Source organism: Pararge aegeria, chromosome 2 (assembly GCF_905163445.1).
Source record: "Pararge aegeria chromosome 2, ilParAegt1.1, whole genome shotgun sequence".
NCBI lineage: Eukaryota > Metazoa > Arthropoda > Insecta > Lepidoptera > Nymphalidae > Pararge > Pararge aegeria.
In genome coordinates, this window is record NC_053181.1 from 11892503 (window position 1) to 11914299 (window position 21797).

At 36.0% G+C, this 21797-nt stretch overlaps 1 protein-coding gene across 3 annotated transcripts in view; it reads right to left on the reverse strand.

Moving 5' to 3' along the window:
* LOC120628320 (C-Maf-inducing protein-like) overlaps positions 1 to 20522 on the reverse strand; it is a 50944-nt gene extending 30422 nt beyond the window's left edge. Inside the window, exons 1-3 of one of the 3 annotated variants that reach the window (XM_039896648.1) lie at positions 20480 to 20522; positions 19367 to 19530; positions 2094 to 2327 (exon numbers count right to left, since the gene is read on the reverse strand). In XM_039896648.1, the coding sequence (XP_039752582.1) occupies positions 2094 to 2327; positions 19367 to 19489 (357 nt within the window). In that variant the 5' untranslated portion in view covers positions 19490 to 19530; positions 20480 to 20522. Of the gene's footprint in view, positions 1 to 2093; positions 2328 to 19366; positions 20450 to 20479 lie in introns of those variants that run through there. The other 2 variants (XM_039896657.1, XM_039896640.1) reach the window with 2 other exon arrangements.
* Positions 20523 to 21797: the final 1275 nt, after the last annotated feature.

The following is a 21797-nucleotide window of genomic DNA, read 5'->3' on the forward strand; positions in this document are numbered from 1 at the left end:
ACTCAGAAAGCAGGATCGCTACAAACTGCGTACAGCCGTCTAATGTTCTATGTATGGAACACACGCCGTTGCTACCTGTAATAATTACTTGTACTTTATACCTATTTATTATTCTATAATATTAAAATGGAAAAGTTGCGTTAATAACTACATAGGATAGGCTCGTGGACTCTTCTCAAAGCGTGCATTTTACGGAATATGAAACATTTGTTAATTCGGCCCATATCTAAACTGTCTCGTTGTAAAAATGACAAAAACGTCAATAGCTTCGTTTTATTATTAATATATAATAGTACTCAACAAACAGACTATAGTAAGGATAAGGACAAAAAAAAATGTTTTTATGACTATAATGCAATAAAAATTGATTACGCAAGTACCCATAAACAAATTGAAATACGCAAAACGCACTGTTATGAGCTAAACGTAGCAATATTTACTGATGAGTAATAGGATTGACGTTTGTTTGAATTGATACAGCTGGTAAAAAATATTACGAGCTATTTAAATATTGATATTTAAAAGAAAGTAAATTTCGTCTCGTCGTCTATCATAATTATTTTACCTACTTACTTATATTCGTATTTAAAATTTTTTAAACATGTTTTTTACAGTCTGATTGCCATCTTTATGGCATGTATTGAAAAATTCTCGTCGAAACAAAACAAAGGAATCTTAGGTACTGGTCTAATTTTCCTTAGCGAGATAAAAAGTCAACAAATCTCAGACTTTTCTCACTAGAACGCGTAAGCGATGCGCTATTGTATCGATTACGACATTCTTTCTACGAAGTAACAATGCAAACATTGTGAAAACTATAACATATATGTATGTATGTAATTAGGGAGTTCCAAACCCTTTGTCATTAAGTTTTGTTTTTCGTAGTAGTTTAGTGGTTAGGGTGTCGGCTACCCTTTCACGGTTTTTTGACGGCCGTCTGGCGCAGTGGGCAGCGACGCTGCTTTCTGAGTCCTAGGCCGTGGGTTCGATTCTTTTCGTTCGAATGTTTATGTGATGAACATGATTGTTTTTCAGTGTCTGCGTTTTTTTCTGTATATTATAAGTATTTATGTGTATTATATATATTCAACAGCTATCTTGGTACCTTTAACACAAGCTACGCTTACTTTGGGGCTAGATGGCGATGTGTGTATTATCGTAGTATATTTATTTATTTATTATTATTTTTTTCAGGGAGCACCTGGCACGCACCCTGAACTTTTAGTGTAATGTGCGTTTTTAATTCATGCAATGAAGCATTACTTGCTTTATCGGTGAAGAAAAACATCGTGAGGAATCCTGCACGCCTGAGAGTTCTCCATTATGTTCTAAGGGCGTGTAAAGTCTACCAATCCGCACTTGACAGGCGTAGTGGAATAGGCCTAAACTCTCCTCATTCTGTAAGGATACCCATGTCCTGAATAGGATACGTGAATGTGATGCATTCAGAATTAAACAAACAATAATTCAAATCAAGTCTTCTTTTCATATGCTATAGTTTAAAAATTAAACACGTGACGTAGGTTTGTACGCGTGTATTTGGGAAAACCAAATTGCCGAGGCTCCGCGAGCACTAAACCTATTTGCGTGGTGTAAAAAAGCGATTCCAGTGAATCGTAAACCTGTAACTGGATTGTTTTGCGAAATAGCATTAGCGTACGGAATGCATAAAATAAACAACTATATTTTTGAATGGATGGGCAAAAGCGAAGTTTATAGGTTCTGTAGTCATATCAATACTTAACAAAACGACGTTGGTACAATAAACTAAAATCATAAATAACTTCCTTAAAACTTGTATTTTTACAAAAAAGTGCATAAATAAAATAACATAGATTATCAGATAATATAGTTTATGGGCTAAAGGGCTTAGTTCCCATGGGCAACTAAAAAAATCTAGGATACTGTTATAATGTCTTCACGGTAAGAAGGCTGAACGAATTTTGATAAATTTTAGTATACGTAAAAAAACTTTAAATATTATAAACGCGCAATTTAATTTGGTTTCTTCGTTTCACTATCACATTAAAAAAATAAGTGGGGAGTTAGGTAAAGTTATTTATATGTTATATAAAGGTTTGTTAATAACTTACAGTTTTCGAGATAACGTGGTCATCTAGCATGCAGAGTACGTGAGTTTCCCATCTTCTGAAGAACTTGGCGGCCAGTATTTTGTCGACGACAGTTCTGGTGTGCTGGAAACAACAGACTCGGAGGGACCCTTCTATGGCTAGTTTGTAGCGCGGTCCGGGTGGCGGTGCAGGGGTACCCGTTAAGTTGCCGCTTTTAGAGACACTGCTGTCGGTGCAACATTCTGGACTTGAACCCTGTCGACAATAAAAAAATCTTCTCTTAGTTAACATCTTTCGTTCTTTTTTTTTTTTTTTTTGCAAAAATTCACTTATTTATTTTCATGATTACATTGGATCAATAACCTCAGAAACGATAGCACCGTCGCTTAATCCGCCAACTCCTAAACTTAAGCTGTAAGAATAATAATAATATCTTTATTTAATAAAAATTTACGTATACATTTATTAGTCGGAAGCCCTAGTTTCTCCTGCGGTAGTATATACTGTCTTGTAGGAGGCAGTGTATTCCCTATATTTATAGTTTTAATAACTAACGTTTGACATTAAATAAACAGGCAAAATAATATTTAGGGAAAAAAAAAATTTAAAAAAAAAAAAAATTTTAGAGGCGGGTGCGTAGGTATATTTGGCTGGTGTATACGTGTGTATATGTGTGTGTGTGTGTGTGTGTGTGTGTGTGTGCATGTGTGTTTGTGTGTACGAAACATTTTCTATTTTAGTTTTCACTTTAATTTGCAATTTTGTTTAATTTATATTAGATATTCATAGGATTATGTTCCAAGAACAAGTTGTTGTATAAGTATACAATTATTTCGTGCAGCATGCAAGAAACATAATTTTGTGCACAGGCTCTTCTCTTTCATTGAATAAACTCAGCACTAAGGTATGAACTAAAGTTTATATGAATAGGAAAGGAAAGAACAAAATCGACCCGAACGTATCAGCCAATAACCCCACTGTATTAACGGAAAAAGTCAAATGGAATTTCCAATGACGTCGAGAATACTCACTCGGAAATGAAAATATTGTAGGCGTTTTTGATGGTTGGAATGATTAAACGAACGGCCGGTCATCATGACTGCGGTGTTTTTATTTTAGATCTATAGAAGTGTTACGATTGTAGCAGTAGTAATGTAAAATATCTGCTTGCCGAACCGGTGTCACTACAAACATACATACATGACGTTTCAAAAGTGCTTATAAAGTAGGCCTACTTGAAATAAATGAATTAAGAATTTGAATTTTGAATATGAATTTTGTACCTTCACGCCTCGACTATCACGTGTACACCTCTAATTCTTCTATACTAATATTAAAACGCTGAAGAGCTTGTTTGCTTGATCGTGCTAACCTCAGTAACTACTGGTTAGAATTGCAAAACTATTCATTTAAAAATTCTAAATAACATTACGTTCCGACATAGAGGAAAATGTAGAAACAATAAAAAACAATTTTTGACAAAAAAAACAGCCGCCTTTGTAATTCAACGAAAAGCAAGAAATAGGTAAATATTTTCTCGAAAGTTACTTATGTACCTATAGATCATATACTTCGTATACCTTTTTTTATAGAAGCAAGGAAAATACCAGTAGTTTCTACATTTTACTTTTCACCGACTTAAAAATATTGTAGAAAATTCTTTGTCAAAAAAAAAAAAATTTCGTGGGTAGGTTTGAAATCATACCTAAGTAATAATAGCTAAATGCCAACTGCTCATAACCTCCTACAAAATATTACTTCTCCCGAAGCAAGGGCGTTAATGCTCGAGAAGTTCTCCTGGCACTTCACCATCTGCTCCTTTATGTGTGACGAGCATAAATTGCTTACCTACAATGTACTACTCATTATTTTGTAGTTCCGGTGGCCATCCGGGGTCTTTCTTCATCATCAATTTTACTTGACTATGTGCTGGTTTTCGCAAATGCTCAAGTTGCTTTAAAAAATACTCCAATCGCTATAGGTTTCCCAATAATATTTAAAGAGTTCCCTCAATTTCTCCAGGATCCCTTTAACAGATCAAGGACTTTATGAAAATGGGGAAATATAAACGCCTCAAACAAAAAAAAAATTTTTCAGATTGGTTTATTCATGAGTTCTGAACTAACAAACAAAATTGAGATTCGAATCGAATCGAATTTAGAACCTTTTCCTTTTTTGTTAATTTTTTTTTTGTAAAAACGGGGAAAAAACATTTTTGGAGCTTCCGGGGCGTGCGCCGCGTTAGTGTTTAGAGTTATCCAAAAAATCTACATGACAAAATTGTTGCCATTTAAAAGTTCATAAAAAATGTTCGCGAGGGCATATTCTGGCTATCTTTTATGGTTGACACATTGTAAACTTATTTATGGCAATCAACTTTTTCCTAAAATAATGCATTCTTTGCGAGGTGATTATCCGTCTAAATATCATGATTTCCAAAAACTGAAACAAATGTGTACGAATTCACGGGTAACATGGAGAAAAGACACGAGGTGAAATTCGATTGCATATCAAACATCCTATTTGTAATAAGTGAAATAATGATTAATCGATGTATGGAAATGATAATTGGTGATAGATAAAATGGTGATAGCCTATTTGACAGGGTTTCGGTTTGCCTTTCGAGGACCGAACTCGATCCCAGACACGCACCTCTTACTTTCCTAATTTATGCAATTAAATATCACTTGATTTAATGGCGTAGAAAGACCCGTCCCCGAGGAGAACTGCACGCCTGAGAGTTCTACGTAAGATTCTCAAAGGCGTGTTATGTCTGTAAGGTTACTTGAATTTTCGTCAAAGATAAATGCCATTCTAAGCTAGATTATCACTACGAGATGATATGCAAATCAATAAAATGAATCTAAAAATTATAAAAGAACTTAGTCAACAATCCTTTTGATAAAAACAGTCAAGGATTTGTAGTATTAATATTTGATAAGACTATTGCTTATCAAATATTATCAAATATTAAGGTGCTGCCACGTTGGAAAGTTGGAAGTACTGGCGACTAAAGCGACGCGGGGAAAAAAAAGAAAGAAGAGAGGAGAAAAAAGATGGCGCGGAAAGTGACATCGGGCGTTTGGGATTATTAGGCGAGATTTTAAAAGATAAATGGAAAAAAAAAATATATTAGTAAAAGAGTAATTATTTTAAGACTTTAAAGTGGAAGTATATTGTTAGCGTAATCGACAAATTATATGTTAGTGTATGATTCTGAAATTGTTTTTTTTCATTTTACATGTCTAACAATTCGTCAGCGCTATGGACTATGGCGTAAACCCATCTCATTCTGAGGCGAGACCCGTGCCCCGTAGTAGGCCGGTAATGGGCTGATTAGTGATCCACGGGCCTCCTTAGGAGGGAGGAATCAGAGCTTAGTTGTTCACCTTATACCAACCAAGCTGCTCAAATGTTGGAAGGCTACCATTTATAAGTAATTAGTTGATTAGTGTATAAGTAATAACAAGTAAGGCGTGGTCGTGTTTACCTATCCGAAATGAAATTGACATTTTAAGCGCTTACGACAACACGCGAACAAAATGTCTGTTTGACGTCAGTAGTAACCTTGTACTTACACTAACAGCCAGTTATTTTAATAGAAAAATAATGATACTGTTAGTTTTAATACTAGGAGTAATGACGTTTTATTTATAGATCACTAGCTAGGTCACGCTTCGCTGAGTCGTGATCTGATATTCGAAACGCTTTAATTTCCGATTCCCTTGGGAACTTAAGGATATAAAGTAGAAAAGCATTTTAATATAAATTGAAATCAATCCGTCGATTGCTTTCAGAGTTTAACGAACGGTAACAGAATGGTAACAGTTTGATCTGGTGGCAGGCATCGTTGGTAGTTCCGACCCAGGCGTTAAAGACATTCTGCCAAGCAATGTAAGCGGTTCGGAACGCCGCGTATAAAACGTTTAATGCTATGGCTACCTACCCCTTATAGGTTAGGTTAACCCGCTACCATCTAAGACTAGAGTAGTAGCTTTTTGTGACAGCTCGTTCGTAGAAGAACTACCGCCATTGTTGTTTCTGCCGCGAAGCAGCATTGAAGCAATGCCGTGTTCCGGTCTGAAGGGCGTGTTGCCAATGTTAATGGAAAATGAATGTTTGTCTTAATGGAATTGCATGTGAGGCTTATCATCTACGCCTCAGGTTAATGCCCTGCGAAGTGTTGATCTGAGTGACAACGGTTTTCTGCTGACTATCAGATATTCCATCTTCTTGGTAGTTCAACTAGTTTTACTAATATTATAAATGCGAAAGTTTTGATTAATGGATGTTTGTTTCTCTTTCACGCAAAAACTACTAAACCAATTTGACTGAATATTGGAATCGAGGTTATACCCTGGATTAACACATAGGCTGCTTTAAATCTCGGGAAAATGTACGGTTCCCGCAGGATTCATGGAAAACCGAAAACCCCGTACGAATATACGGGCAACAGTTCGTACTAAAAAAACTGCATCTTCACCAACCACCGAGTGAGATTGCAGTCAATGGCAAAAGTGTTACGCAATGAAATACAATGTTAAAATGCGTTTTTTTTAAATATTATATTTATTTATGGACCAAGCATATGGACCACCTCATGATAAGTGGTGATAAGCCTAACGTGCTTCAGACCGAAACAGTGAAGTGAAACGCAAAATGCTCTCCTACTACTCTAGTCTAAGATGGGAGAAGTTAACCTAACCTACTAGCTATATGGACTAAACGAGTAAGTAGGTATATATAGATTAATCTGTGGATAAACATTCAAAGATTAGTATCGTAGAGCACAAACGAGATGCAGGGGTCGTAGCCGCGGGTCAGTGTACCGACGACGCCCCACAAACAGCACTTCCTGCTGATGACGTCGGTGTTGAAATTCAGGTCATGAGGGCGCGTGGCACTATACTCGCTTCAATCGGCCCGAATAGCTTATCGAACTAAAATCAAGCCGGCTCTCGGGAAATAGAACTCAGCTGACGCAAAGCCGGCGATAACAATCTTTCTAGTTGGACTTTAATGGTGAAAGACGTGATGTAAAGGATTGTTCGTATGCAATGATCTTTAAATATGTATTTGTTGACTGATCGAATTGATAATACGTACAAGACTGATCGAATTGATAATACGTACAAGGTTTACTTCATCCTTCATATTTTATGTAAATTTTAGCAGCCTCATAGATATATAATATGTAACACGTATTTGTGATTATCTTTTGTCCGAGTATTCTACTACCACCAATACCCGAAATTAACAATAATTATTAACTATAGCTAATTCCATGGACGAAAATATTGACAGAGTGGCTGCCACGGAATAAGAAAAGGAAAAGAGGAAGACCAAGGAAACGCTGGGCGGACGTTTTTACTCGAGTATGTGGACCTTTGTGGATGAGAAACGCTAAGGAAAGAAGGGAATGGAGAGAGCTGGGGGAGGCCTACGCCAGAGAGGCGACTTCTACCACAGCACAACAAAACAAATAAGAATTGAAGACTAGCTATTAAATAAATGTAATGAAATAAAATTATGTAATTTGTTAAAATATGTATAAATTTAATTAAGTTATGTAGTTTAATTATGTGAATGAATGTAATATGTATTTCTTTATTTATTGGTAGTAGAATAAATGGCTTTTTTATTTTATTTTAATTATTAACTATAGCAAGAATATATTTTTTCATTTGTTAATTTTAATCGATATTGTCTTGTTTTACTATTACACTACTACCCGAAATAAACAATAATTATAACGTTCGGGAAATAAATAGTGTTTAGCCTCTTTGGCATACGAATCCCCTGGTCCGGCGTTTGATATCTGGGGTCGCACCAAAATTTTATATGCCTATTGGATTCTTCTATCATGTATCTTCTGTAATTCTCAGCACCAGCTCCGAGTTATGAAATTGTCCTCATCCTTGCTTGGCCAGGACGTTAAACTATCAGTCTAGGCTTTTCAAATATAAATTGTTAGTTAGTCAGTTAGTTTTGCGATCACAAGATATTAATAAATAATTATAAGATTTCCTTCTAACATTTTGTTTTTGTATGTATTTTTGTAGAAATTGTTGCAACAATAATGTTTATTAGGTTTTCAATAAGCCCACTTTACAAATTTTTCTTTTAATATGTGGTTTACGCAGTTGACGCCGCAGTGAGTAAGTATTTGTACTATGTATACCATTGTGTAATGTGATACTGTGTTGTTGTTTGTGAACCCAAATAAATAAATAAATAAACATGCGACATTAGAGCACGCCAATCCGGACTGGTGCAACATGGCCTGTACCCAAATGTGAGACGTTACGCTGATTTTGTGATATCCTTGCTTTATGACCTATATCCCAATATAATTGCTGGGCAATGGGATTTTAATAGGAATCGCAATAATTAATTTTTGACAGACTTTGAAAAGGAGAACTCGATTTTAGGTAAAGTTTAATTTTAAATTTATTCCTTTATTTACGGATTATCAGTGAAATTAAATAGTATTTTATAGATTATGGGATTCCCCTAAAAATTTTGTGAAGATTATTTTTGATAAAGATCGGCGGAGGTGGAGGACAGAACGCCTCAACGGGAAACAAGAAATCACTGGCAATTAGTGCAATCAAAAATACCCAAAAAATACCCATGTTTTGTAGCGGTTGAAGATCCAAAACAAACTTCAAATAAGTTATTAATTTTATTTTTTTAATCCCATTATAATAAGTAGCTTAACACTTTATCTTTGAATTCGAGTTCATTGCTGACTAGCTGCGCCTCTCGGTTTTATTCGCGTAATCTTTGATTCCGTAAGCGTCAACAATGGAGCAAGGAGTAGCTTCAGTTTAATTGGACGAATTCAGTTTAACTATGTTAGTTAGACGTATTTCAGCCTGGAAGTTTTTGCAAATTATAATGAGAACTTTAATGATGTAGCATATTTTTTATGTATCATCAACCATTTTTTTAGCGCACGCAAAATACCTTATGATTTTTTTTTTTGCTTTGAGATTAATTATTGCAATTTCCTTCTTAATTACTATAGTATAGTATATATATATACTATAATATACTCCTATGTTACTTCCTGATAACTTTATATTAGTAAAAAAATTATTAAAATCAAGGAACACATCCTATAAAGTGCCGTACTGTGCCATCAACCACATAACACCTATGCCACAGGCGCAGGACCAACATCCGATCCAGCTATCAGTCATGTTGTGCATGAATCCTAAACACAATCAAAAATTTCACGCAAACAGTAGGTTATATCAGTTACCTACCCAAACTACCTTATAAATATCCCTAGCTAATAGTTTTATGGTAAAAGAAATACAGTGCATTCACATCGGATTCATTCAGCGGGCAATCAAGAAAGCTCAGCATGGGGTATCTCCCGTAAATCACGTAAGCAAATCCGAAACGATAAGATCCTAGACTCAGCGATACCAGAATACATTACAATTAACTCTATTTTTAACACACAGCCTCTATAAAAATGACAGCTTAAATTTTGATCCCATATGAAGCACAGAATGTGACATACAAGTGTCTACGGAACTGTTAATAAAGTGGTTTTAGTAATTAAAATTTTAAATCCTTTGACAGTTGAAGTCTGTCCAGTGGAAGTGTCCAGTGCAAGAATAGCAAGAAAAAATTCTCAGCTTAATTAGCCAGCTCTTAGCTTAGCTTAGCTTAGCTAGCTCGGACGATCGATCTTTGTTGGAGCCCCAACTCCCAAGGTGCTGGAATGACGAAAACAAACGTTCCTCACTGGTGTGCATAGATGCCATCAAACGAGTTGCAGATAGAAGTTAGTGGACGCAAGCGGTATAATACAGAGTTCAGAAAGGCAGCAGTATGCATCAGTGAATGTATGACACTGATTGAGAACTCTCACTGCTTTTATTTCAGGAAGTTTCAATTCGTTTATACGAGGTTAAGTATATTTTTTTCTTTACATAAGCTAAAGCGCACTTACTGTACTACAGTAAATATTGTTCTCAGTGCTGGTGGAAAGTAAAAAGTAATTGATACAACATCAGCAGTGGTGTGGAACCAATCAATGAACATTCCATAACTATTCTTACACGCGACTGGCATGATGCGAACGCGTGTTTCATCAATGAGACTCAACTAACCTACGGGTGACAAACTTCTTATCAACGATGAACATAAGTACTTCAAGTTCATTTATTTTTCTTTCTGCACGTCTGGAAAATTATTTTTAGCTTGCCGTAATTTTCCAGCAATCATCAATTCGCTGTAGTGTACTATGATTTTTTTTTTCAAATAAATAAACTTTTTCAAGTAGTTTAATTATATTAAACTTCTACATTTGCATGAGTTCTAAAAGCAAAAGTCACCCATATTGTTTTTGGTGAGGTGTTATATTAAATGAAATAGGCATATTATCTTCTAATCAATATTGCAAACTTTGCAGAAGTGATGAAAGATTAAGCAAACAAAACAATAATCAATATGAACGCTATTTTTGTTCGACGTATGTTATTCTATATTTTCTTCTAGATGGAAACAAGCAATGTTATTTTTCCTACTGAAATATTCTTGAATATATTATATTATCGGGGATTTCTGTCGTCACATTCCATTCTAAATATCCTTTTTGTTGCGACGGTCATTGGTGCCAATTCTGTTGTACACAAATTTTTAGACTAAACTAAATTGGCTGGTCTAAAAGTGGTACCTACTGTCTTTATCACAGCGTTTCGAGTTGAAAAGGATAGTTCTATTTTTAGATATTTCATTTAATTTAGTTTAGATCTTTGTATAGGTACAACAGAATTGGCACCATTATGTGTTTTTTTATTTAAAAAGGAAATTTTTTTATGAAGTTAGTAATTTTTATCATATTTTTAGTAGAGTTAATACCTCAACTGACTTTTAAGTAACAAGTATAATTGTTTTCTTCTTGAAAACAAAATTAAATCTCAGAATTCGGCTCATTTGTCAAAGTTTTTTTATTTTGGACTAGCTACCCGCCCGGGTCGCACGAGTGCAATGTAGATTTTAATTATATTATTAGTTTAGTATTATTATTAGTAGTTTATGTGTGATCTATATATAGTCTTTGGAGAGTTCCGTAGAAAATCAATTTGACCTATCACGTAAATGTTATATATGAAAAAATGTTTTTTACGGTTATTAGCTTTTCTCTGCTATAATATGCATGTATACTACATAATATAAACCTTCCTCTTGAATCACTAAATCTATTGTTGAAAACTGCATTAAAATCCGTTGCTTTGTTTAAAAGATTTAAGCGTACATACAGCGCGAGTGACTTTGTTTTATACTATGTAAAGAAGTTAGCATTTTTGGGAGGCGCAAATCATTAGGGTCTTAAAATTAAGCGCACGAGTGAGCAAAAGCTGGCTGTATAAAATTTCCAGCTCTTGGCATATCTCTGTTATAGGCTAAGGCACGATAACTGTACCACAAGAAGTGCCAACCTTAGTCATGACCACCAATGCCAAAAGCAGACCGACTAAGAAAACGAAGAATAAGACTTTAATCTTATATAGGTACTGATTAACATAACTTTTGTTAAGCTACAATTAACATACTTAAACATATGTACTGCCATTTAAAATTAAAATTCTAGGCAGTTTCATAAACATAAACACAATGGAAATAATCTTATATCAGTTTAACTATATCCAACGTCATTTGAAACGCTTTAAATGTATTCAATAGCATTGAAGATATATTTTAACCAGCAACCGCTCGTATGACGTCAAGGAACTTGATTTATGCGATAAATATTCTGAAGCTCTTCAACTGCGAATAAAACTGTTGATGATAAACACATCAAAATTTATAATTTCTCGCCCGGAGAAGAATACCTACCTAACTTATTATATTATGATCCTCCTTCGCCTATTACTGGCCCAATGCTGAACACGGGCCTCTTCTCTCATAGGAAAGAGAGTTTTTAGAGCATGGACCCACCACTCCAATGCTGGTTGGCGCGCTATAGATCTTCTTATCACGTCATGTAATAAAATGGTAATAAACGGGACCGATGGATTCATGTGCTCTCCCAGGCACAATGCCAATTTCCAAACTCATGACTGATACTGAGAATTTCTTAAGAAAAATCCCAATAACCATTATTAGTCCGGCCTAAGAACCGAACCTGGGCCTTCGTGAACAAATTCAAATATGCGAACTCGTAGCAACTAGACCAAAGGATTAAAATAAAAATATTTTGATTTTCATTTATGATCTGGTTCATCATTTTTTTTTATTCCACTACTAGTTAGCCCTTGACTGTGATCTCATTCGCTGGTATATACACACATCATATTAAACCATAGGGAGATAATTTGCACAATGATAACGTAATCATAAAGTTTTTTTTTAAAGAAAACAGACTTCTGTAGTAATAGTTATGCAAACCAAAAAGTTAATATTTTTTTTAGATAACATCCAGACATGGAAAAAAATATTCATGTTCATTCCACCATCATTTTTCCAGGTGTGGGAATTGAACCCACAGGCTTGGTCTGAGAAAGCAGGGTAGCTGCCCATTTTGCCGATCGGCCTTCAAATGGTACCATTAAACCCTCTATTTATTTTCGAATATATATGTATATATAATTGCACTATCCCGCCCTCTTGCAGCTTTTCCGTCTGCCAGAGGTTGCCTGTAAGTGATTGCTTGCAGCAATAAGGCCGCCTTTGCATGCCTATAATTCTTATTCTTTTGTTTATTCTTTATTTTATGTATATTTTGATGTTTGTGTGCAATAAAGTATTTCTTCGTCTTCTTAAATCCCTTTCGAACAAAATAAATTTGCATATCCGTCTATAAATGAAGGATTTATATATACAACGTGTAAATGAAATAATACCTCACAGGCTGTAGAGGTACATCATGTACTGTCTCTGATACTTATCCGTGAAACCAAATACCTAATAGTTTTTGGAGTAAACCACTGCCATAGTTTTTACTGAAAGTTATCAGTTACAACCCTAACATCGCGTGCAAAGTTAAAATCATGATGGCGGCTGTACACACTCGTCGAGAGCCTCTCGTCGAGAGTTTCAATACGAAATCTTTAGCTATAAGAGAACAAGAATTGTTAAGGCAATTAATGTTGATAATAACACATTTTTAAGTTTTTAAGAGTCGTCTAAAGAATTATTAACTAGCACTGTAAGTATGATTATTAAATTCCACATTTAGTTTCTGTACCGTTAATATTGTTGTACATAGTTTTAGTATTATTTATTTTACCATAGGGAAGTATGTATTAGTTTATTTTATTTATGTACTGTTTTTGTTATTATTAATATGTATGTATATTCTTAGACTTTTGCGCATCGCTATAATCGAGAAATCGAGAATCTTTCTTTTATGGCTCCTGTACGTGGCCATTAGCGAATCTCTTTTCTTTTTTAACTCTGCTACAGAAATTTCCATTCGCTCGCTTACTCGCATCCAAGCATCGTGAACACCTTGCTTGTCCTTATGTTTTACATGTTTAGAATCCCATAATATTGGTTCCATTTGATAGTACTCCAGAAATTGTAATTCACGTTCATTAGACCACATGGCGAAGCCCGTCTTAACGCGAACACAGTCGGCGATAAACTAACTGAACAAGTGTGTACATGCTCGCTCTCGTTTTCCTCGCGAGACTCAACGAGACCCTTTGACTCGGGCGCAAAAAACCGACCAGTGACCGAGAACAACCGAGACGAGACACGAGAGAGCGAGACAAGACGAATGCACCGTGTACATACTCGTTCTCGGCCTGTCTTGGTGTGTCTCGGCGAGTGTGTACAGCCGGCATGAGACATCCTATCACTATACTAGGTACGAGTCGGGCAGCGTAGGTACCATGCGCTTGTCGGTCTTTAATCTTCAATAGGGTTGCCATAAGTAAACACTTAAAATGTTTTGAATTCGTTTGTATGGAACGATAAATATGCTTCTTTTGATTTAATATTTTTACAGGGTGATTCCTTATGAAATATACTTATGCATCGTTGAATATTATTACGTAATTATGTTACACGTTGTATATAAATATACTATAAGATAAACATCGGAATCAATAACCTTCTCCTTTTTGAAATAAGTAATAATGGACGAAATTCCTTGCGTACAGTCTGAAAAATTAGTTTTAAGTAATTCGACAATATTTAACAAGCCGATTGCCGCACTGGTATGCGCTCTGTTAACCTAAAATTTAAACTAACGTCTAGTCTGGTTTGAATACCGGACTTGAGATTAGACTACGTCGTCAATGTGTTTATTGTAATCATCATTCAGCCTATATAAGTTCACTGTTGGACTAAAGGACTCCCCAATGGGAGGGCTTACCCATCATCATCACGCTGGGCAGACGGGTTGGTGATTGTAGTAAACAGTTATACCTAGTAGTAACACAGGGGATGTCCGTCCGTTCTCCGTTATATTCCCTTATTCGCCACGTACGAAAACGCGGGAAGTGGAGAGGTGGATACAATTTTATTCTGATCTGCCGTCACAACATGATTTAAAGAGTGTTACACTCTAAATGCCTCTCTCCTATAACAATGGAGGCCTATAAAAGGCTGCCGATAATGTTTATGATGATGATGGTTTTTAGTACAGCGTATAGAGTTGTTGGTTTATGTCCGTGATTTCAAAATAACTCTCGCCTCCTATTAAATTTGTGCATTTGATTAACCTAAATAAATTGCTCGTCACGCCTATTAGAAAACTATGTAATACCTATCACCTAATATATTATGCAATGTGGACAAGCTGTTGGTGTTCCGGTTAAATGTATGATTAAACTAGGGGTTGCCTACGTGTATGCTCAACAGTGGGACACTGATCGGCTAATGATGAACGATTATTTAAGCAACCTTGTCACTAAGAAATTCATCAATAGTATAGTAACTTCGATGCATTAAATGTGTTTTTATACATTTTTTAAACTTATGTAAAGTTAATTCTAATATTACCTTCGCTATCATGTCATAAAAGCATACACTCTGCCCAACAAAGAAGACAGTCCTTTGTAAGGCTGGTTTTATTTTTCTTAATTTGTTGTTAAAATTTATTCTTTATTATGGTTTTATTAGTTTCATAACGAGGATACTTTATTGTTTGGGCCTTACTACCTAACTATCTATTTTAATAAGTTAGGTTAGGGCACTGGCCTAACTCAAAACTGTTATCAAGAATTTTTTGTGTTACTATAATATTAATTTGAAGGATTAAATAGAATAGATTTTTATCTCACCATAGCGCCTAGATTATCATCTAACATGTAATGGTCGATAGGCGCGTATGAAACCCTCGTAGCTTTAGTTTTAAGTCGACGAATTTAGTTATCGCCATCAACTCACTTCTATGCCATATTTTACATGTAATGTACGCATCAAAAGTGCGATCTATGTTCCTATTTGAATAAAGAAATACCTGACTTTGACTTTGACTTTGATATCTAGTTTATGAGCCCAAACATGCTTTATCTGCTGCAGCCAGCCCAAGCTATTATTCAATACTATGTCTTGGAAATACTACCGAAGCCTCTACTACATCAAATTTGATATATATATCAAAACTTTGAAAGTCGGTAAGACCCCTATGTCAAGTAGGAAATGAGCTGATGATTTTCAGACGTTTAAACACGCCATCATATAGTATATTTAAGAACCATCTTGACCAGGTCAACTAATAAAAAGTATATATATCGCATAAAAATCTTTACAAACGTATGGGCGTTGGGTCGCAATAGACAGACATATACACTGATTAAACTAATAACTCCTCTTCTTTTGGCGTCGAGCGTTAAAAATACCAGCGCAGGTAAATAACAATGAGAAAGGTACTACAAAGGTAAGAGAAGAAACGCCTTAAGTTGCAAGGTTGCGCGTAGCTTAGTCTGTGAAAGTTTTTGCCGACGCATATAAAAGAGGTATATACGTTGTATATGTTGATTTTGACGTCAAACATAGGTACCCAACGTAATCGGAACTCGTATTGCTGCATAAGTAGGAGAATGTTCTTTGTATCAAATATGTTTTCAATGACGTTCTATGCAATTGCAATTCTACCTACCCAGAGTGTACCCAGACAGACAGATGACATTACGGCTCATAAATCTATTCTGATCAGCGAACGAAAAACATTCCATACTCAAACACATCCGTCCGCACTTCGTTTTCTGTCTGTCAGTGGACTGTATCTCTAGAACCGTAATACATAGGTGTAAAGAATGGAGCTCAAATTGCTGTAGGAGAATATGTACCTGCTATTAATCATTTCTTCAATCTTTATACTCAATACCAAACAAATGTTCCGCAGTATACTCTCTACGCATGTTTAACACCGATTTGGGAGCATCAGCAGGAGATGTTGACTTTAGAATTAACAATTGCAGATTTAAAAATCGCTAAATGTGTCGCCTTTTATACCTTTTTTGCCCCCACCTTATCTATCTAAGCCCATCTAGCTAGTTTTTCGGGTTTAGATGGAATTAGTGGCGTGCACTTGGTTTTTTACCAGGGTATGCATACAGCAGGAAAATTGCTGCTATACGAGTTACGAGTATATATCAATTTTAGGGAAGGCTGTGCTTTCGAGCGTGTATGAAGTGCATGCCAGTAGATAAAATGTATAGCAAATTAATTAAATTAAAAATTCGGCTTGAAGATAGTCTATATTGGTTTCCTTCAATTATAGTAGACGAAGGGTCAAGGTTAGGGATATTAAAGTATGGGATTTTGGTATCAGCTGAAAAGGGTTTCTTTTAAATGAACGTTTGGGGTTTGTTTAATAGTGTTTACCACCCGGCTAAGTTTGTTGAGGGCATCTTGGACCAGGGCGCGTTTGGATCCCTTGTATAGGTTTAAAAAGCGCCCTGCATTCTAAACCCTCACCTCACTATCCATTTTTCTGCAATATACGCATCAAAAGTCCCTAACCTACTTGAATATAGATATTTTTGACTTTTACTCTAAGACCAGTTTTTTTAAACAACCCTCAAGGGTACACCATAGGGGATAAGTAACGGACTACCGTTGGTTTATTATATATTACAAGCGGACCCCAGCGCCATCTGTCGGGCTGATTTGTGAATCTAAACCATCCAGGGTGCCACCCAAAGGCATACCAAAAAATTCATTCAAATCGGTCCAGCCGTTTAGGAGGAGTTCAGTGACATACACACGCACACAAGAATTATATATATAAAGATTTCGATTTGGCATAGTAGTCAGAGCGTTGTTACCTGATAAGCGGGAGGCCATATAAGCTTATCATTTCTTAATTTGCTCTGGTTAGGTCTAGTAGGAAGCTTCTGCCGTGATTTGTCACCACCTTACCGACAAAGACAACCTTAGCGTCTCGATACGATGCCGCGTAGAAACCGCTTAGAATTTTGGGTTTGATATAAGAACCTTTACAGATTAGCTCGCTACAATTGCAGTAAGATCTAGGTACTTTGTAGTAGACAAACAAAATCAGAAGGGCAGTAGGGATACAGTTCACGCAAATAGTTTAAATAAATAGTAATGAATTTATAATTTCTATATTGGCTTGCGTCTGGTCTTGTGGAAGCTGTCTGCGGCTAGCAAGGAATGTATCATCTTACTTGCAAAGGCATACCGCAAGGCGAGTCAGATTAGAACTTTATGCCGCGTATTCACTGATAAGTGATAATGGTTATCATTTGTGTATTTATGCTATTTATTTGAACATCGCAAAATGTTACGGCCAACAGCAAGTAAAGCAAAAACTGATGTGGTATACCAAAGGTTACGAGCGATATCAGGAAAGGCAAAACAAAAAGTAAACAAATTGTTCGGGCTGTAGGTAAACTTATTACTATTTAAGATATACGAATAACTACACACTAAGGAAAAAATCTGATTACACTCATATTTCAGTTATAACAATAAAAAAAAAACTTATACATATTTTAACACAACATAAAAACTACAATACGAGTACATGAATGAACCACTAATACGTTATGCTTATTAAATTTTTAACCCTTATAGGTAAAATTAGTATAATTGTCATTGCCCTTTTAGGATACAGTTTATTGTACGAATGCCGTAGGGTACTCCAAACGAAACGAAATTTCAATTTGAAAATGCATGTGTTTTGTACGTTCTGCTCAACCAATGAAATTTGGCATGTACATACCTTGCATCCCGGAGTTGGATAAAGGGAAAGGACAGAGGTTATTTTAATGCCAGTAATGCAGACCAAAAACACGATTCGGGCAAGGGAAAGATTTCATTAATAGCTTTTGTTACCTTTACATACGGTTTGGCAGGTAAAACGATCTTTACGAAATTATTCAAAGATAGCTGGAAACGGGATACTTTTAAGCCCAGAAAAATGGTTTCCGTAGCATTTTTAAAATATCGAAGCAGACGCGGATGAAGTTGCGGCCAACAGTTACCTAGTAGCTAATAAACTTTACAGAAGGCGCCATAAAATAATCTGATTGGTAAAACCGGCTCTATTAATAATTCGGATTCACATAACAGAAATATTTGTAATCATTATGGGTGTAAGCCTATGTTACCCGGTTTCAATGCTAATTGGATGACACGCCCCCAATTTAGCTCGTTTCTGGTAACCTCACGCCGCAAATTCGTAATTTTACGTCATTTGACAGGTGTCAATGACAGCCACAAAGTATTTTGGTTTGGTAATGTTTGCAAATACAGATGTACTCATAAATATACGGGCTAGGTTGGGTCACTTATCTTGGACCACGATAATTATCAAATTATCATTCTAAGCTTTTGCTGGAGATATTTAGTTAAAACATTTGGAATAAGAAGGTACTAACTTGTTTTAATTGTTTTACTGGCTGGTTGTGGTCCTACTTCTTCTTATTTCTATTAATATTGCTTTCCTATCTTCCTAACCGAACATAATTCCTATCTTGCCAGATTGTGTGACAAACTATGTTTATAAACAATGGCAGTGCGCAATAGACGATTTTCATGCACTTTAGACCTAAAGTACCAGAATAAAAATCTATTGTGTGACCTACTTTGCGTTAAGAGCCATTTCCTAAATTTCTGTTCAAAGTTAGGTAGGTTATATATATATATTTTTAATATTACATTAGTCTTTTGTGGTAAAAGGTTTTACAAACGTGCAAAGCAAATTGCTTAGGTACTCGTACTGCGAGAAAACCCTGCGTTTTTTATCTTTAAGGAAAAACTGATTTTATTAAATATAATCGTATATAAAACCTTCCCAATTAATATTATGATCATCAAGTGGAGAGGGTGTGGCTAGTTAATATACTCACAAAATATTCAGCCGCGCTTTGATCTGCTAAGGAGGGTGTCAGCAGACAGCCTGGCGAAGGCGGTGCAGTGGCGGCAGGTGGCGGAGGAGCTAGCGAGAGCAGCTCCCCAGCTGATGCAGACATGTTGCTTGCCGCAGCTAAGCTGCGCAGCCGGTCCGCCAGATCTGTGTGCCCGGCATTAAAACTCTTCACAAGACCGTTACAATCGGAATTAGTGTTCAAATTGTTTATAATGCGCGGTCGACGCAACTTTCGGGATGCCGCCCGCCATCTCCTCAAACGGCAAGCAGCGTTATTCAGAACCTCATCTGTTTCATGATTTTGAGGCTGTTCTCCGTCGGATTGAATTATGTCGCTTCCAGTATCGCCAATTTCATCTATATAAGGCAGTTTATAGTCAATAGTGGAAGACGGAGAAGGCCCATCGTCTTCTAAAACCATACTTGGGGAACCATCTACCAGGAAATCTCTCAAAGCAAAAGCTATTCTCTGGTCGGCGTTCAATCCGACCGGTGCTCCATTAGAAGCTACATATTTAACGTCCTCCTTTTTGACATCATTTGTTTCATTCTTGATCGCACTATGCTCATTAGGATATAGATCCACATTTATTTCTTGACTATCCGAAGGCATCGTGATAGCTTTTAATTATCACTAAGGAAAGATAAGGATACTAAATCATATTTACCCCTTTCACGTAATCTTTTGCATTAATGCAATACCCACAAAACACTTTTTATATTACTTTCGATAACATCCCCTACTTAAAATAGAGGACATTTTTGTTTCACATTTTATCAGCCAACTACCTATGATCCAATCAAAATGTGGCTCATGAAATGAACCTGAACTGTTAAATGTCGTCGATATGATCAATAACACTCAGATTACGCGGTCACAATGTTGTTTTACTGTGCAAACTTACACTAAAATTAAACGCGTGTTTAATAAATATCGCGAACCGATCATTATCCGCAGAAACGCTACGGATTTTATGCGTCAAAATTGAATACAATCGGCCTCGAATAACTCAAGCTCAAGCAGTGTGCGCAAACTGAGGATTGAGGACTACTGTGCCTAGCGTTGCGTATCGTACTATACATATCAATATACCTATATAGTACACTCGATTGTGGACTTCTTTCTTGTTTATATTGACGTGCTCCCAACATGCGCAAATGCGGACTGCGTGTGCTAGCTCCTCCTAGCGGCCGTTTACGTACTACAACTAGCTCCATCTACGTCAATGTACGTTGAACTATCACGCGACCTCTACTGTTTTGTTGCTGGACGCGGTAGCAGTGTGCATATTGATCGGTAGGTGGCATGAAATGAGACATAAAATTATGTGAATAGTTTGTTTATTACCTGACATTGGCTTATCTGTGTAAAGCCTAAAGAAGAAAAAAAGTTTCAAAATTGTTTATTAAAAATTAAAAGAATTTGGAATTTCAGAAGTCACAGACGTAACCTTTTTACGAGAAATACCTGTTGTTGTTGACTTGTCAAATAGTTTAATGAATGGTCAGTAACAATAACGTCAGTCAATGAATTTCACTTAAGTACGTACCTAATCGCTGTATACTCAGCGTGTAATAATTTTATTAAGATACTCGAGAATGCCTTCGAAGGTATTTCCAAGTAACATAATTGCTAAGCAGGAAGGTATTATGTTGTTAAATTCCCTTTCCCAAATTTATTTTTTATACCATACACGCACCTCATAACCAAACGCCAATCTAATATCGCCATGATTGTCGAGTCAAAATAAATTACACTCAAGATCAAAAACAAATTATCAACACCCAGGATAACAGGTCACGTCGGGTGTTTTATGGCATTCTGCCAATGTGTTACCGGCGTAAAAACATCTGTCTCGTCACGTTGAGTCACTCACGTGAAATAACATGATTTTAAATAAAATCGGACCAAGTGAGTTGGACTTTTGCATTGATGGTTCCATACTTTTGTTGGAAATTCATATTTCAAATTTATTAAGTTTTATTAGTATTCGCCTATTAATTCCTATTCTATTCTGTTCTATTCTATTATATTCTGTTCTATTCTGTTCTGCTCTGCTCTATTCTTTTCTGTTCTATTCTCTTCTGTTATATTCTGTTTATTCTTGTCTGTTCCGTTCCGTTCCGATCCGTTCTGTTCTGTTCTCTTTCATTCCATTCCATTCCTCCTCGGTCTCCTCGGCTCGGTTTGGCGATAATCTGAATGTTCGTGGACTTTTGGACTACTTAATTATTGCTTACGGCGAACGCCCCCCCTGACCGTGGCCACGTCTGGTAGACGTCAGAAATCGGGGAAAACTGTAGTGTATCGAAAATGCGCCCGTATTTGTATCAAAGTACCCACTGGCACAATGTCATGAACATTGGCTGTGAATCAAAAATAATTTCAACTATTTCTTGGAGACTATTTT